Consider the following 18547-nt stretch of genomic DNA (forward strand, 5'->3'; position numbering starts at 1 on the left):
TTGTAATTGATTTTAAATTGTGCATTAGATCACATTGCAGATAATTTTTAGGTTTGTTACTCAGGCACTAAACAACAGAAGAAGGAAATGTTGAAAACTATGAAAAGGAGAAGTAGTTTGACTGTGCAGTGGAAATACTAAGTCACAGCCTGAAGCAGCGATTGAGCACCTGGTGGCAAGGCAGGGCCAACCCAGGGGAGCTTGGGTGGATGCAGTGCAGCTGCATGACTGGAAAGGGTGGAACCAGGACGCACCTCTTTCCATACCTCATTTAAGGGTTGGCAGTGGAGGTGAGGGTATCTCACTGGAGATCCCTGCATATTTGAGACCTTCCAAGGGTAAGCAGCTCTTTTCTTTCATTTATTAATCCATGGCTGCTGCATTTGGGCTTGTCCTCACTTGCTGCTGCCAAAGACTTTGCTGCTGTGCTATTATTGCTGTACACATTATAGCATTACAATGGTTCACTGCAAATATTAGCCCACTTAGCAAGTGGCAAATGCAAAGAGTGACAGTTGATATTTGATTTTCCGTTATATTTTGGATTGTAAATCAGAAGTGAGCCTCTGCTCTGAACAGAGAAACCAAGTAGATATCTAGAAGATGAGAGGCATATTCTGAGGAAGGAATCGCTGCATTTCTGCCTTGTTCTGCCTTCTTCCTGGGCGCCTGTGGGCCCGTGTCAGACACTGGACTGTATTCTAAACAGAGCTGGCAGAGTGGCTGTCATAAAATTTGTCTATAGACAGATGTCCTCCTCTAGATTAGTTAACATAACAGTATCTGCCAGTGCAGCAATTTGCAAGAGCTCTGGTTTGAGCAAAGTCAGGGATAACTTAGACCATCAATTAAAACCATTTTGAAGTACTCAGATGAACGGCTCTGTCAGCAGATCTGTGAGGATGGTAATTGCAGATGAGAGGAGCCTCACTGGGGAGGAGTATCCATGACATACAGCTGGTCTCAGAGAAGTCATCAGAAAGGAAAGCTTTCACTTAAGAAGTCTGGGGAGAATTCACAAACTTGCTGACCTTCTCCTGCCTGGCACCCACCTGCAAATGCAATGGTAATACTTACAGGTAGGATTTCCAAGTATAAGGGCTGTTCACAAGAGTGGCTATGTTAGGTTTAACCACAGATCCACTTAGCTCTCCCTATTCTCATAGTGGCTGCCCTGGATGTTTTTATTTTAGAAAGCTTCTGAAGAGGACTTGAACCACTAGTGGTGTAGGTTTGTGTAAGTAAATATGTATAGACTATATACAGATCTATGAAATGGAAGAAAAAGTGTGGCTTAAGAGGATTTCAGTGTGTCCTGATAATATTTTTAAATCTTAAAATTGCACCAGCAAAAGTGAAGCTGATCGCATCAGGAGCGAACCTGTTTCTTGAGTTGGGTATAGAATGTGTTACTCACGTCTTAATAGTCTGCTATTTTAGATGGAAATGTAGAAGTGAGGCTAAATTAATATAAGCTAATGCTGCTAGCAAAATATTCAGGTCTTCAATTCTGATGGCTTTACTTTGTTTTTTCAGTGCCAGAAATCCAAAGGGTGAGGTCTATTTCTAGGACTAAAAGCACCATACTAATGCTTTGGAGATGTAGCAAGCAATGCAAGTGATTTTTACATAAAGTGAATGATGCAAATGATCCTAGTAGAAAGTTTTGCTTCCCTTTTTCCTATATAAGGGAATTACATGACTGAAAACATATCATTTTTCCTTTTGTTTCTTCCTCTTTAAATAGCTTATCTGATGAGGTGTTGTGCTTTAACCTGGCAGACAGATTTTTTGCTCACCCCACTGCCTCCAGTGAGAAGGTGAAGAGGATTGAGGAAAAATAGAAAGTAGAACTTGTAGATTGAGATAAAAACTATTTACTAAGACAGAGAAAGAAGAGGGAAATAATGTTAATTTTATATTTCTCTCTTTGTGTGTGTGTATACACACACATATATACTTACTTACAGAACAAGCAATGCATAATGCAATTGCTCACCACCCCACCCCTCAGCTGATGCCTAGCCAGTCCTTGAGTAGTGGCTGCCACCCCAACCACCTCTCCTCAGCTTTATGTTTTTTTTTCACATGGTGATGCATGGTATGGAATATCCCTTTGGCCACTTTAGGTCAGCTGTCCTGGTTCTGTCCCCTCCCAGCTCCCTGGGTTTCTCCAGTGCTGTTGCTGGCAGGGTGGTACAAGAAGCTGAAAATGTCCTTGGCTCTGCATAGCACTGCTCAGCAACAATTAAAATATGGTGCATTATCAACACTGTTTTTCTCCTAAAGTCAAAATGTAGCATCATACCAGGCACTGTGAAGAAAATTGACTCTGTCGCAGCTGAAACCAGTATGTGAGGTTGGTGTTTCAGGTGTATCTGAAGACATTTAATTGAGATAGCTTGTGGTCTGCAAAGTGCTGCTGCAGTTTATTGTCATTTAGATGCTTCAGGAAGAAATTAATTGGTTGAAAGACTTACCTTTCACTTCCACGTTGCCACAGATTTGCCCATCACTTTCAGAGAGATCAGGATTAAACCCAGATTCCAAAGATACATTTCTTGAGTTTGAAAATTTGTTGCAGCCTCATTAGTCAACATCCTCATTCAGTTTTCGTATTTGTGTCCCCTTTCATGCACACACATCCATATGCACAGGATATCCTGTTTAGAGATCCTGCCTGGAATGTCCTTATGCCCCTATTATTAGTGCATTCAGTTGGTAACTCTTCTAAATCTGATCTGGCCATGTCCACTCCTTCCCCTCCAGTAGGTTGGTTTACAGTACTGTCTTCCACCTCCAGCTGCTGTTTTCAGTCAGTCCAGCAGCAGTGCATTTCTCACTGTCACAGAAGTGTGACGCCTGTGAGCTGGAGTAAATGTACTCTCCTGACTGCTTGCTCAAAATAACGTCAGACGCGCTGCTGTTTCAGCGTGCCCGTTATTTTGCTTTCCCCGTTGTCCTGGCTTCCCAACACAACGTGGTGACCTATGGCCACTTTGTTTTAATGACTGCAGTGTTTAACTGGGGCTCTGACTGAGTACCATAGAGTTGTTTGTCTGGTAGAAGGGGAATGTTGTCATGCGGTTGTTCCCCAAGTCGGCAGCACTTTAAAAAGATGGCGTACAGGTTGGTTGTTGTGCAGCAGCCTTAGAACTGGAGTAAGCCATTTGTTGCCCAAAGATTCTTCTATACACTGTATGTTAGAAGATTGTCATTGTCTGAGAAATAGCCTTGTATGCAATAGAGTATTTGAAAGTTTATCCTGTTACAAGTCCCTTTAGTGTTACGGTAACTTTTGGTCAAATATGCTCAATTTGCAAGCAGACTTCTCCCACTACTCTTTTCCCTGGCTACAGTTGTTCCTTTGTCAAATTCTGCACTGGTTTTAAGATCCGTATCTGAAGCATCCTGCAGACTGTATGGGACGCCCACTGGCAGCCTCGCTTCCTGTGGACTCCTGTTGTCTTGTAATGTAATAGTCATCTTGTTTTATTATGCAGAAACTCATGCTTTCTTAGCTAAACTGGCTGTTGTGTGGATACAGAAAATACGATGCAGGTGTGTCTTCTTACCAAGCTTAGCAACTGTGGCTCTCTGCATGTAAGCTAAAATTTGAAAACATGAGTGCAGATTTTGGGATTTTCAACTTGACATCATTAAGGGAACTGTCACCATTAGGAATTAGTTTGAGGTCCTCTGCTGTTTCAGCAGTTTTGAGTCTGTGACCATGGATTAATTTCTACTCTTGTGATACTGGACGTGTGAACACTGATAAACTATCTTCAGTGCAACAGTTGCCTAAAATATTGTAATCCTTTGTAGATATGTGGGCTGGAAGTGTGCCAGCCTTACATGATCACTTTTAAAGTAAAATTGCAAGTTAAATCTTTTATTTCCCCCTGAAATTGTTATAATGCTGTGTGTTTCCTCCTTCAAGAAGTGTGATGCTGCCTTGTGTCAGACATCCAAAATACCTTGCTGACAAAGCATCACGTTTTACTTTTCTGGTAATACAAGTGGTATGAAGCCTGAAAAGGAACTTTTTTCTTCCCCTTACGCCCAAAAGGATGATGCTGCTAAGTATTTTTCTCTGGATCCCTAATTCTAATGTGGGTCAGTAGCAATGAAGCTGCTGCTGTCTACCTGCTCTCTGGCTCATGAGATGAGCTGAAGTGTGGCTCTGAATTTTGAACTGTGGCAGCCATGTAATTGCCATTTCTATACAGTGGTTTGTAAAGATTAAAAACTTCTAATGTTGATATGAAAAAGAAAATACCAGATGACAGCTACTGACTGATGTAAGCTGTCCTCAGGTTCCCTCTGGTGGCAGAGCGAAGCATGGGACTGGAAGCCCTGCAAAAGAGATGTTTGCTGCCTTGTGAACTTGTCTGAACATACACACAGTTTTTATCTTCTCTGAGGAAACTGCACAGGTTGAAATCTATCGCATTTTGGATGTTGTCATTAGTTTTGTTTTTACTAGGTTTGCCACCATTGAGGTTGTGTGAAATTCATGCAGTATGTTGCCATCAGCTTGGAGACGCTCAGTTTCTTTACTTTTTAGAGAAAAAGAGCTTACAGCTGTGGACTGCATCTGAGATTCTATCCTTTATCAAAACACAAGACAGTAGTACAAACTGTGAAAGAAGCCCAGAGTAAAGTGAGGTTTCTGGTTGCCTATCATGCTGTGGTAAGAGATAAATTGCTCTTGCTTTTAGCTATTTGAGGCTAATGATGAGATACGGGAATAATTCCAGCCATGGAAAGCTGGAAGAGAGGAAAGGCTACAGATGCAAAGTGAATAGGAGCCACGGAATGTTTCATCCAGGTCTGTGATCTGGATAACGTGGATTGTTGCTTTGCAATTTAGGCATAGCTAGTGTGTGACCTAGTCTCAAATTGTGTAGTGCTTCAATATCCTGGGTGAATACTCAGCAGTATTGCCTGCTGCTTTTGTCCAAAATGAGTAGAATTTTGTTATCTGCTTCCAGAATGAGATGTCTGCAACAGCACACTGCTTGGAGAGAGGCCAAATCAACTATGAGCGGAGCTCAGATTGAGGTGGAGATTTTGGTCCTCTGCTAATCCTCTTGCAGTGGGGTCAGATTTCAGTTTAGAACAGAAGAAATTACTGAGAGTGTCAGCTTTTGGGCTGATAGCTGGCAGTGCTTCCTAGTGGTATCACTGGCACAGTTTAGGAGCCATGGTCCTGGGACTGTCTCCTAACAATACCTATCTTGTTTTCCAGATCTAGAGGCAAATGGTGATCTGAGCAGTGATGACTTTGAATATGAAGATGAAGCAAAACTCGTTATATTTCCTGATCACTATGAAATCTCATTACCAAACATAGAAGAGTTACCAGCACTGGTTAGTGAACATATGCAAACATGGAAGGAATTTTCCCTAGATCAGTTTTCATCAAAATGCTGATTTGTTGTCAGTTGCTTGTTTTTACATGAAGGTCTCTCTTAACTAGAGAGGCAGGCATTTTTAAAAGTCTGCTTTATCTTTTTTTCTTGGGACTTGCTTTTGTCTCTTGCATTCCTTCCCTTATTTTGATGACAGCTTGCCTCCTGTATTACATGTTGTGCTTGCTCTCCTGATAACTGTAATCCAGATACATGTTTGTGTATTTAAGCATATAATTAGTCTTACTGATATCCAGTTCAATATATGGTTAGCAACTGAGTTGAATATCAAGTTCCTAAAAGTCACTGAACTGCGATAGATTTTTGAATTTGATCTTCCTTTGTCTTCCAGGTGACAATAGCTTCTGATGCACTTCTCAGTGCAAAATCACCCTATAGGAAGCAGGACCCTGACTCCTGGGAAGAAGAGCTACAGGCATCTAAGCATGCTAAATCGCTTGTGCAGTTAGACAATGGTGTTAGAATTCCCCCCAGGTAAGCGTTGCAAGGTTTTTTCATTCTAGGTTATATAATACAGTCCAGAATAAAAAACTAAAGGCAGTAACTCAGCCAGCAATTATCTTGCATGATTCTTAGCTGGATGTATGAGTGCTTGGTTTGACCTACCATAACTGGGAATGCAGAATGGCTTCCTGCCTTTCTTACTTTTGTAATTTCTTCTAATTTCTTTCTTCCTTTTTCTTTTATTTTCTTTTTTTTTTTTTTTCTCAGTGGTTGGAAGTGCTCAAAATGTGATCTTCGGGAGAATCTGTGGCTGAACCTGACAGATGGTTCAGTGTTGTGCGGGAAGTGGTTCTTTGATGGTAGTGGAGGGAATGGCCACGCAATGGAGCACTACAAGGAGACGGGTTATCCCCTGGCAGTGAAGTTGGGAACCATCACTCCTGATGGAGCAGGTCAGCCACCTGGCAGGTTCTTAGATGGGATATCTTTTGTGCATGAAGCTAACAATGTAAACCTACAATCAAGTGAGGTTTTTTTCCAGTGCAAATGTTTAACAGACTGATATGGAGAGAAAACCCTGTGAGTCTTGTTCAGTTTGAGGAGAATGACACACTTCATTAGAAGAAAGCCTTTTTTTTTTAATATTCTTTTCTCCTGTCATATGTCTGATTGTAAATAGTACTTCGGCTTTGTGTAATAGTGGATTAATATTAGGTGGGGAAGAATGGTGTTTTGAAACAACATAGTCCTGAGAAACAGTATTTTTAGTTTGGGTAATTTTGCTGTGTTAGTCTGGGGCAAATGATTCAATCTTCAATAACAAAGAAGCAATAACAGTAGCATTTTAAATTCAGAAAAGCCTACTGTCATATGTATTTTTTTAACGTACTGGGAAATGTACTGTCTTCCCTTGTTGATTCAGTACTTTTTTGTTCATCTTCATGGGGCTGCTGTGATGGTCATTAGTAAAAAGCCTGATGATCTTGTGAGAATGAAAAATCTATAGAAGTGTTCCTGCTTGCAAATTCTCTGTGTGACATTCTGCAGTGTTGCTGTGGGGGAGGGTTGTGGTGTGTGAAAACTAGATGGAGTATAAACATGAGAAGCTGAAAAAGTCTTAAGCAAGCATCTTTTTCTGCAGCTGTAAGGAGGCAAAAAAGGATCAGGTAGCATGATTACATTTGTTTTCTAGTGCTCAGGACCATAGGGATGAAAAATGACTGCACAGAGCAGCAGCCTTCCACTTATTTACACACATCAGTTGAGAATTTTTCATCTTTAAGTCCTATTCAGTTTCAGGGTAAGGAGGCTGTAGTTAGATTCACCCAGCTGTGCCATAGAAACACTGAGCAAAGTTAATTTTCTCCCAGATTCTGTTTCCTTGGATGAGCCTGATTTTTGGATTGAAGATGGTTAGGATTTTCTTGGATGAAAGTTTCAACCTGCATCTACAAAATAAATAATATTTTAGTGCTTGTTTCAATGCTTTTCTGGTATTTTTACCACTAGTATTTGTTTCCTACAGCTGTTGTACTTCTGCCTCCCACCCATCAGCTGTTTTTGCTCTCATGTGGCCTTTGGGATAACAAAGGACACACTGTCATCTTTCCCTCTGAATGGGGGGCAGCAGCTGTTCTACACAGATATTTGTTCTTCTGGATGTCGTTAACTTAATGTCCCTATAGGGAAGACTTCCCTCCCCCAACCTTCTTTCTTTTCCTTTTCAGCAATTAATCTCTCTGATCTATATTGCATTGGTAATCATAACTTCTCTATAGGGCTGGATGACAGATGAGCTTCAGGAAAGAGGCCCTGTGGCTGATTGTGACAAATATCTGTCTGGTTACTGCTTTACTGGCCTGGAGGTGAAGAGGTAATAGCAGAGGAATAATAAGTGTTGGTCCTTCTGCTGATGTTACTTTATCCTTTTTCACACAAGTAAGGATGAGAAAGAGGAGATGCCAGTACTGTGCTTATCCTTTCCCTACTTATTCACAGAGCAGAGGAGAGCCCCTTGTCTTTTCCTGACAAATCTGCATTGCACAGACTGGAAGGGATTTGTGGGGCATTAGCCTCATTTCATAGTTTTGTCAACAAACAGACCTGGATTCAGATCAGAAATTGAACCAAAATTCTGTCTAGCATCCTAGGGCCTTGGGCAGGTTAGACAAGTCAAACATTTTCTTCTCTAGGTTGAGTGCTTCTTGGCAGGCTATGCTAACAGCTACTTCTCTTTACAATGCGATTATGTTTGATTTCAAGTACTTGAGGTTTCATGGTTGAAAATGCTCTGAGGACTGGAATAGTTATTTGGCAGTGAGAGGCTCTATTTTTAACAGGTACTTGAATGAGTTGCTTTGTGGATGCCAGTCTCAGTAATTGTCGGATACTTCTTTAAGGTAATCTCGGGCAACCTGTTTCTTCACACACCATTGCCTGTTCTCCTTTAAGTAGGAAGGAGTGATGTCTCTAACAGGCATAAATCTTGAGCTGGAAGAGAAAAGAAAGTACAGGTAGCAGTGTCACTTTTCTTACTGCAATATGAGTAATAACAGTTATTCTCTTTTGAAGAATGTTTTGTGGTACCTATCTCATATTTCTTGTTCTCTTTTTCATTTTTTATCATCTTCCCCTCTTCTACCCTTTTCTTACTCCGCAACTAGTGTGTCCCATTTGCTGACTTCTGTGTGGACTCTTATGGGTAAGAATGCAGGAGAGGACTATGGACCAGTGTTTTGGAACTCTCAACTTCTTTAATTTGCTGCCCTTTGCCGCCTTTGAAGTGGATTGTTTTTCTCTCATGAATTTAAGTTGGCTACACAGCAGAAAGGAATAATGTTTGTGAGACAAGCTGGGCTTGAGTGAAGATTAACGTTGTGTGTTCCATTCTTGCAGCTCAGGGTCAGTAATTCCAGATGGCTGCTCTTTCTTCATTTGCCAGAAATGAGGAAAAACAAAATCAAAGCAAACACATTGGGAGCAGTCACCCAAGATCAGCTGATGTGTAATCTCACTGATAGGTGTGTGAGCTTTACAGGATCTTCTGGCTGTTCTGTGACCTCACCAGAAGACTATGGAATGTTGTATGTGGATGAGCTGTCAAGTTCTCTGAGCATGCTTGCTACTACACAGTGGAATTCCAGTAGATGAGCAGCTACAGCTCCATGCATACCAGAGGGGTCATCAGAACCAATGTTAATAGAGGGTCTGATGGCTACTGATAGCAATGTGACTCAAAAACACCATTCCTTGGTTTGAGAGAGTTTGTGTTTCTCATAGGACTGATAAATCCATAAGTTGCACTTAGATCTTAGAATAGTGGCTGACACTCAAGCTATCATTTCAGTGTGGTTTTCTCACTGGCATTCTTCAAGGAATCTGCAGTCTTGTTAAAATCTTATGCAGGTGATGGACTGAGGCAAGGAGAGAGCAGGAGAACGACCCTTTAGAAGTGGTCTGTGCTGCAAGCAGACTTCATCTGGATTCCTGCTCTGTCCTCCCAGATTTTTCTTATTTCTTCTTGTTCAGGGTTCACATTTCTCTCTTACCCCGGATCTGATCACGTGAGGCAGGATCACTGAAAAACTCTATAGGATGTGATGGAAACTTGTCTGAGAGGAGTACTGGCAGAGACTTTCTGGGCTTTGATATGAGTAGAGACTGGAGCAGAGGAGTATTCGTACACTACGAAGGAAGAGAGCAGAGAAAAGACAAGACCTGTTCAGGACTTTCTAGTGGGTCTTATATCCTCATGCCATGCCTGTAGATTTACTGTTATTTGCTTAAGTAGGTGAAAGCTCTGCTTCATTAAAGTCTTGTTTGGTAAGTATTAAAAATGAAATTTTTATTTTCATTTTGTCCTTTTATTGAATTTATTAAACGTAGCTTCATAACAAGAGTATCATTAGGCTTACTGCTTTCCTCCCCAGTTTGAACTTTGCCCTTTCAAAATCTTTATGGACTACGAGGAGCTATTTTAGAGCTAGGATTTAGATCTCTCATACAATAAAGCAAGACATCCCAATAATGACATTGGACTTTCTCCCTCATGATAAGATTAATCTTCCAACTCCCATCCAAGTTATTTCGAATAAAGAATTTTTTATTTTTACCCTGTGTATCACTGGGAAAAGGAAACGGATTCCTTGAACTGCATGAGACATTAAAATGCCATTTCCAGTTGTCACTTGGCTTCATAGTTTTGAATGTGTTTGCCAGCATGTAGTAGCTCCACATAAAATTCAAACATTCTTGCTGCTGTGTTCAAAACATGGATTGGTTATGTACCTTACAATTCTGTGAGTTGTGTTCCTTCTTTATTCTACAAATTTCTTTTACTTCTTTTGTGGAAAGGAGAGGGGATTGTTGGGTAATACTGTAATTACTTCACATTTTCGTAGGTTTTAATGCTATGAAGGTGTGTAATTGACTCAAAGGAGAATAGTTGAGTTGATATGTTGAAAACATTTAAGATGTTTACTGAGCTCTGTGGTCTATATGTTATATACATCTCAACCAAACCCAGAGAATATGAATAAGACATCTTATATAGGCACTTTTGTATTGAGAATGCAATAATCAACAAAGAGAAAGGGTAACATTTGATACAACAGGTCATCTGTTTCTCTTTGCTTTTGTAGATGTCTATTCCTTTGATGAAGAGGAGCCGGTGTTAGATCCCCATATAGCAAAGCATCTGGCACACTTTGGGATTGATATGCTGCAGATGCAAGTGGTAGGAAATCAAGCTTCTTTTTAGTTTCTTCGTTACTTTTCTACTTGGGAGTAGGGAGAAACAGAAGAACTATATCTGTAGTTTATATTGAACAAACCTTGTACTGGTTAGTGTATTTCATTGTCCAAGTGGAGGCAAAAGGAAAAAAAAGACCCTAAACTATTATAGAAGAGTTTCAGAAGCCTTCATGGTTCTAATCAGTATTTTCAGTATATTAATATCTTTGCCAATATCATGAATAAAAGTTCCTCTTACTCAGTGGTCTTTCTGAAAAACGTGTTTTTACTTAAAAAATCTGCAAAATTGGTGTATAGTTTCAGCTGTTGCAGAGAATTCCCCTTCTGCATTTAGACCGGTCTGTGAGATGATTTGTGAAGTGGGGGAGTAGTGCTAGCAGTAAGTGGTAATGTAATGATTAGTATCTACAAATTGAAAGCTGAGCTGTGAATTGGGACTTCAACATCCCAGACTTAGCTTTTCCCTTTTGCATGGAGAGTTGTTGAAGCAGCATCTTTGCATCTGATTTGTTTGCTGAGACCATCTTCTACAGTAGCAGCTATGCCCAACCATTATAAACAGAAAAGTGCAGCTTGAAAACATGAAGTATCTTTATGCTGAGTCTTGAGAATGCACATCATAGAGAAGTGGAGATTGAAGGCATAATGAGAAACATTCAAAGAACCAGCGGTCTGTAGTGAAGAGCTGTGAGACAAATTGGATGAGCAAGCTGCTACACTTCTGACCTTGACCTCCTCCCCTGCATGTGGGATTCACCTCCCTTTTCCCATCAGTTTGGCTGCTCTTTTCTAAAAGAATTCACAAAATTGGTGATGATGACAGCAGCAGTATAATAGTTGCAGAAGTTAAAAGGCAAAATAAGTCTTTTTGCTTTCAGGCAGAGAATGGTCTAAGAGATAATGATATAAAACCAAGAGTCTCTGAATGGGAAGTGATTCAGGAAGCTGGTATGAAACTCAAGCCCGTGTATGGCCCAGGATATACCGGCATGAAGAACCTGGGAAATAGCTGCTACCTCAATGCTGTCATGCAAGCCATTTTCAGCATCCCAGAGTTCCAGCGAGCGTAAGTAGCTCCAAGCTAGCACTTACTACTAGTTGCCTAGTTCTCCTATGTCCTGTTTTTCTATGCAGAACAGTATTTTAGAGTCTTTAACAAGATATGGACCTGGCAGAATTTAGATCTTTGCATCACACGTTTCTTTGTGTGGCTCTACCCAGGTAGCCTGTTATTTCACCTGTGTTCAAGTGAAGCAATACTCAGATGGTATGTTACCAAGTGCTTTGGTTTTCAACAAATAGGCTACAACAATATATACCTCAGCAATTATTGTCAGGAATTAGCTATTATTTCTCTGAGGAAACTCGATACAAACATTATTTCATGTGTTTTGTTCCTGATTAAAAGCTAACAAACAGAAAACTCTTAAGAATTTATTTGGCAGTGCTGGTCTGGAGTAGGAAGTACATTGTTTCATTGTGGTTTTGAGCAGTGCCCAGCAGCTGTTTCAGGTAGAATATAACTTAAATATCCTCTTCCTTATTTCTTTACTACTATTTTTCAGTGGTAGAAGCATTCACCAGGGTTAGATGAAGTTATTTGTGTGTTGCAAAATTTGATTTGCCAGCACAGAAGGGGCTTGTAGATGTATTGCTGCTGAGGACTGTGTGTCTACCTCTGTGTAGTATTTGAATGTTTGTGCTTTGTTCTTGATGCCCAGGTATGTGGGAAACCTTCCGAGAATATTCGACTACTCCCCACTTGATCCGACACAAGATTTCAACACCCAGATGTAAGCGATGCTTTTCAATGACTTACTTTGTCAATTTAAATGGAATCTGAATAATTTAATGGCAAAGAAGAAAAATAGGCTTGTGTGGGCTTGGAATCAAAACATGGCACAGGGTTCAATGTGAAGACTTGCCTGATTAATTATATGTAATGTTTCTTTAAGGGCTCAAAGACAGTGTATTTCTTCCTTGGAAGAAAATCTTCTATTTTTTGTCTGTTTTCTCATGTGTTCATGTTTTTTTGTTTCTTTCCCCTTCATTTTCTTTCCTACAGGGCTAAACTGGGACACGGCCTCCTTTCAGGCCAGTATTCTAAACCACCCATGAAATCTGAGCTTATTGAACAGGTGATGAAAGAAGAACACAAGGTATTTGACTGAGTTTGTGCAGCCTAGTAACTAGGTAAAAGTGATACCCTGAGAAAAGGGAACAGGTGCTGGGCATTGGAGAACATGGATGGATCTAGCATGGGATGCTTAGCAAGGTGGAATGAGCGGGATTCTAGTCAGGAATATATTAGTCAGGGACTATTTGTGCAAAGCTTTAAAGTAACCAGTGATTCTGTTAAGAAGGTGTTCAGCAGCTCCTGTGATGAGTGCATTCATAGAACTTATGTTTATCTTCTCTGAGGGACAGTAGAATGCTATTTTAGGGTGTCCTGAGTGTTAGAGGATTTTCTAATCTCTCTCTAAATTGCAGAAAGTAGTAGAAAGACCAAAGAAATTGTTTCTGAGGTGTCTGAAAATATTCTACCTGATTTCAGTGGAAGCTCTTAATATATTAGACAATTTTTTGATTTTTTTAGAAATAATGATAATTTTTTGCCAAGGCGTGGCTCATTTCTTTCTCTCAACAAGCTTCATGGGCCCTGTGTGATTCTGCTTTGTCTTTGTACCTCTTCTCAGTTCTGTGAAGAAAAGCTGTTAGCAGCTTTTATGTCACAACAGTTTCTCTTTTACCAAGTTGGCATAAATTTCCCTCAGCGTTTGGAGAGTGAGAATGACGTCAGTTTGTATTTTGACTCTTTTTTTTCAAACTCTGCTTATGGATTTGTCGCTGCTTTTCCCACAGCGGTTTGATTAACATTTGCCTTGAGCAATATGTTAGTTATTTGGTTTGTGTAATCTACACGAGTGAATCTATCAAAATTGAGATTTGTTTTCCTATTCAAACTATCTACTTGAAACATTTTGTTTAGAGTGATGCTGGGAAAACTGGCCTGAACTGTGTCAATGTGCGTCGTTCCTCCCTCCATGTTAATGTCCCTGCCAGCCCACTTACTGTGGCTCCAAACAACATCTGGAGTTAAATTAGTCTTCACAACTGAAGTGAAGGTACTGCTTGTAGGAAGGAGCTTTCTTTACAGGGGAAAGAACTGTTCTGCATAGTAGATACTGACTGTTTTGAAAGAAACCAAAAAATGTGGATTATGCTTTTAAGTAATGTTGGAATCTATCAGTGAAGCACACTGATTAAGAAATAGTAGAACAGATTTTAACAGATGCCTCACTTAAATTCTCTGTAATAGTTGACTGACTTTGTTAAATGTCTGTGATGTGAAAAAGAAATGATGTGCCGAAAGTTCAGGACTTGAACTGTTAGGACAAACCTACAGCTGTGAACCCACTACTCTGTTTTGCCCAAGGGTTAATCTTAGCAATGAGATGTTGAGATCTTCAATGACAAATAGTACAAACCTGTGTCAGGTAGTAGTAACCATGTATTGGCGTTTAAGAGTGCTTGCATTGTTCATGAGTTTATTAAAACTGTAGTTACACGTATCAGATGAGCCCTTTATCAAGCAAATTGTAGCATATGCTAGATTTAGGAACAGCTTTCACACCTCTCATTCTTTGTGTTGAAGAAGAACACAGAAAAATTCAATTATAGATATTATTTTTTTCTGTTCTGTGGACATACAAAAAAACAGATTTTGTGAATTTGGGAATGTTCCCTGCTCACCTCCCTCCCTGACACCTTCCCCCAGCAATACTGATATACATATTGTATTCTGTCATTTAGAGAGCTGTACTGACATTCATAATATGACTACACTGAATTTTAGGTGCCCAACATTTTCAAATGCCTCCATTTTGTGTCTACAGTTGTTCATTTTATCTTTGTGTTGTTTGTTTGTTTGTTTTTTGCATCCTACCTGCAAAGACGTTCTCTAGCTTTCTAGGTTGCTGGAATTCATCCAGAGTTTTGGGGAGTTGTTGCCTGTGAAAGCATTCATGTGAGATCTGCAGTGGTCCAGCACAGTCTATATTTAGCTGAGCTGTTTCGCAACTGTTGATGAAGAAATTATGACAGATATTCTATAAATATTTTTGGTTCTGGGGAAATAAAATCTTCTTTTCATCACAGGAGCTTTGTCTGGGAACAGCAGAAGTTCTCTTGGTCCATTTTAATATTAAAAACAAGTTGAAAGCCCAAATGATCATCAACTAGGACTTGATTTTCTGTTAGATCTCTGTCATTTCTTCCATTGTTTTTCTTGCCCTTCATGGGGACAGGGTTTAGAGAAGAATATCCTTCTCTGGAGGCTGTTGCATGTGGCTTGTTTCTCCATGCTCAAATAGATGAATAAGAAGTATATAGATGGAAGCAAGGCTTAATTCCAAACAGTGCATTACACGTCAAGGCAAATGTACCACCTTGCAGTATTCTTACTTCTATAGCCAAAAAAAAAAAAAAAAAGCCTATTATATAGTAATTTGAGGTATTTTATGCCTATCTGGGCTTTAATGAAATGTGATTGAAGATGCAAGAGTGACGCATAACCCAGGGTTCAGAAATCACTGGAACATCTCTCTGTCAAAGCAGCAGTAAGGCTCTGTATGGGAGCCTCTAAGTGGCATCTTAGCCTCATGACATTGCTGGTAAGCTGCCAGTACTTGACAAAAATGTAACTGAGAATGTTCTTCTGATTTCAGTGAGTCTCTGCCTACCTTTCCCTGTTGAAATCAATATTCACATTTTCCTGTTTTAATGTGTGCTCTGTGTACCTTTCATTTCATGCTGCTTTTTTTCTTTTTATACCAGAGAAATGGAGAGCAACTGTGGTAAAGTCTGAGATTGGCTGAATATTTAATAACCTTTAGCATGTCCTAAGGGCTCTGCTTTTGCTTGGACTCTCTTGAAATTTATTTGGTTTTATGGAGAGTGAGAGCAAATCTGAGCAAAATATTCTGACCCTTTTGAAAGCGTTATTTGAAAGGTATTGTAGCTAATGTCATTTTGAAGAAATTTCAGGAGGGGAAAAAAAAAAGCTTCTGAAATTGATAGAGAGTGTGAAAGTCAGAATGAGGACTCAGCAGCTAGAGATTTTAAGATTTGGAGCAGCTCCTTACTGATGTAACCAAATAGCCAAAGGTAGTATGTGCTTGGTCCCTCATTGTGCTCAACAACTACAAATTGCCAATTCATGTCTGTTTTTGGCAACCCATCTGCCAATTTTTCTGCTTGTATTAGTTATCCTCTGCTTCGTTCAGCAGAGATCACTGGAAAGCTTCTATTTGGAGTATAATAGCTGCTACATCAAAGTGCTTCGGTGCCCACATAGCCTTAAGTGAAACAGGGGTCTGAGAGGATTGTCATTATTAGAAAACAGTGTAGACTTTAAGCCTTCCTGAAAACTGCTAACCTTTAGCAATTCTTCAGTAATCTAATTTGACGTGCAAATGCTATAGAAAAATAAACCTGTGTGAATGCTGCAGGAAATGCAAAAGAACCATACTCTGAAACCCCCGAATAGTATTTCAGGACCCTTCTCTTTTTTTTTTTTCTAAAGGAAATCCAGATGAAACTGAAATTATCATTTCTACAGTGACAAAAATAGGCCGAAAGTAGATCTAGTGGAATGATTTGGGGATATTTGATCTAAGACTGAATACAAATTCTTCTTTAAAAGTGTTTTCTTTCTTTTGTTTATTTCTAGCCTCAACAAAATGGAATATCTCCTCAGATGTTTAAGGCTTTTATAAGTAAAGACCACACAGAGTTTTCCTCTAATAGACAACAAGATGCACAGGAGTTTTTCCTACATCTTATAAATCTAGTAGAGGTGAGAAATTCTGCATGACTACTTCTTTTCTGTAGTAGTGTTAAAGCTGAATTTGTTTTGTGAATGGCTTTTTTTTTTTTTTTAATATACTCTTTATAGCACTGAGTATATAGAAAATGGCAACAATTTAGAAGTACCTTGGCTTAGAAGTGTTTTTTCCTTAATTACTCCTTCTTACTACTTCAGACTTATTACTTAAGTGGGATTCACTATGGGTGCAGGAGTTCTACTTGCAGTAGAATGCAAATAGAACTGTCAGATCTGCGTCCAGCTTCGTTGTCTCTACGTTTGCCATAAAACAACCAGCAGCCTTTGGGTTCTTCGGTCATCCAAGGGATGACTGTTACAGTGAATTTTAATATTTTGTCAGAGGAATCCTGTAGGTTCAGAAAACCCCAGTGATGTTTTCCGTTTCCTGGTGGAAGAACGCACGCAGTGCTGCCAGTCCAGAAAAGTCCGCTACACAGAGAGGGTGGACTACATCATGCAGTTACCTGTTGCCATGGAGGCAGCAACAAACAAAGGTAAAGAAAGCAACAGGTCAGTTCACTGACCTTTCGGTGTGTCTCTGACCATGATCATGTCTAGTTGAGCCATACAAAAGCTTTATTGATACACTTTTGCATTTCTAAAACCTCTAAAAATACTTCTACAGTGAGGAACATCATAACCACAACGTTCATTTAGCTTTCAGTGTCATGTTTGTTTCTCAGATGAATTAATTGCATATGAGCTGAAAAGGCGAGAAGCAGAAGCTGCAAGGAGAGCTCCACCAGAACTTGTCCGTGCCAAGATCCCATTTAGTGCATGTTTGCAGGCCTTCTCTGAACCAAGCAATGTAGAGGACTTCTGGAGCAGTGCCCTTCAAGCAAAATCTGCAGGAGTTAAGTAAGTGTCTGCTTGTGCAATGAAAACCTGTGTTCTTTATGTTTCTATCTGGGGATGGTGCAGTGAGAAACAGGCAAGGGCATAATGGATGCTGGGGTTGTATTAGTGTTGAGGCTCATAAATACAACGTGTATGTCAAGTTCTGTACTGACCTGAGCAGGAAATAAATTGTTCTGAACAGTCAATCTCCACAAAGGTGATGATGCATGACAGTCAGTAACAGCTTGAACTTTAAAAGCCTTGTGGCTTAATTGTTTGCCCACATTTTAAAATCAAATTTCATGTATTAGTTAGTGGTAGAGCTCTGTACTGTGTGTTAGGAGATGCTCTGGATATCTGCACTTAATCTCTTGATGTCTTCACTTGACTAAAAATGCTGGAGGACGTTGTATGAGACAAAACTGGGTGAGACAAATGAAAGTTGTATTTGCTATGTGTGAAAGTTCTTTACGTGGATGTAAGTATTTGCATTTGTGAGGTGCTATGTTCGTAACTCCATTTTGATTGTTATTACACTTTTTGCATGTGTCCAGATTTCAACCCACCCACTTCTGCATGATGCAGGGTTTGCCTGGATCTATCAAGTTCAATTGCTGTTAGTTGTATGAGGCCATGGTACAAGACAGACTTAAGAGAAGGAACTTACTTTGTGTGTTTATATTTAGGTGTAATAAAGAATCAAGAACTTGGGCTTAGAAAGCATTGAGCTGAAATAGGAAGGCAGCTGGATGACTCTAGTTCTTAAGGCAGACTTTCTTGTTGAGAACAAGAGTTTGTCCCTTATCAGGTTCCATTTTTATATGTCAGTAGTGACGAGTGGATGAAAAATGGGCTCTGCAACTGATTTGCTGTGGCTAGGTACCCTCTATTTTTAGATCGCTTAACATATCAGTGCCTCATTGCTCTCTTGGTGGATGGTTTCACTGACATCCTTGTATTGAAAACTGGGAGGCAAGTGCATGTGGTAGAGAAACAGCAGCAGAAATATATGGAGATCTGTTTTTTAAAACTGTGGCCACGGAGGAAGATTCCAATCCTTTTAAGTAGATCCAGAGTTAATGTGAAGCTCAGTTCTTCCTCATCCCATAGGTCTGTTGTGGCTTAACCTGGCAGGCAGCTCAGAACCCCACAGTTGTTTGTACTTTCCTCTCCCAGTGGAAGAAGGGGGAGG

The 18547-nt window shown here is 39.9% G+C and overlaps 1 protein-coding gene across 5 annotated transcripts in view; it reads left to right on the plus strand.

The window, feature by feature from the left end:
* The window catches only part of USP13 (ubiquitin specific peptidase 13), a 54872-nt gene that overhangs the window by 17582 nt on the left and 18743 nt on the right, over positions 1-18547 (plus strand). For all 5 annotated transcript variants that reach the window (XR_007378873.1, XM_048955008.1, XM_048955006.1 and 2 more), the window contains exons 4-13: positions 5252-5373; positions 5767-5909; positions 6147-6331; positions 10520-10614; positions 11510-11697; positions 12353-12424; positions 12697-12790; positions 16363-16488; positions 16859-17012; positions 17202-17376. Coding sequence is in view for 4 of the 5 variants with exons in the window: in XM_048955008.1 (XP_048810965.1) it covers positions 5252-5373; positions 5767-5909; positions 6147-6331; positions 10520-10614; positions 11510-11697; positions 12353-12424; positions 12697-12790; positions 16363-16488; positions 16859-17012; positions 17202-17376 (1354 nt within the window). In the remaining variant the exon portion in view is untranslated. The remainder of the gene's footprint in view (positions 1-5251; positions 5374-5766; positions 5910-6146; positions 6332-10519; positions 10615-11509; positions 11698-12352; positions 12425-12696; positions 12791-16362; positions 16489-16858; positions 17013-17201; positions 17377-18547) is intronic.

Source organism: Lagopus muta, chromosome 9, assembly GCF_023343835.1.
Source record: "Lagopus muta isolate bLagMut1 chromosome 9, bLagMut1 primary, whole genome shotgun sequence".
NCBI lineage: Eukaryota > Metazoa > Chordata > Aves > Galliformes > Phasianidae > Lagopus > Lagopus muta.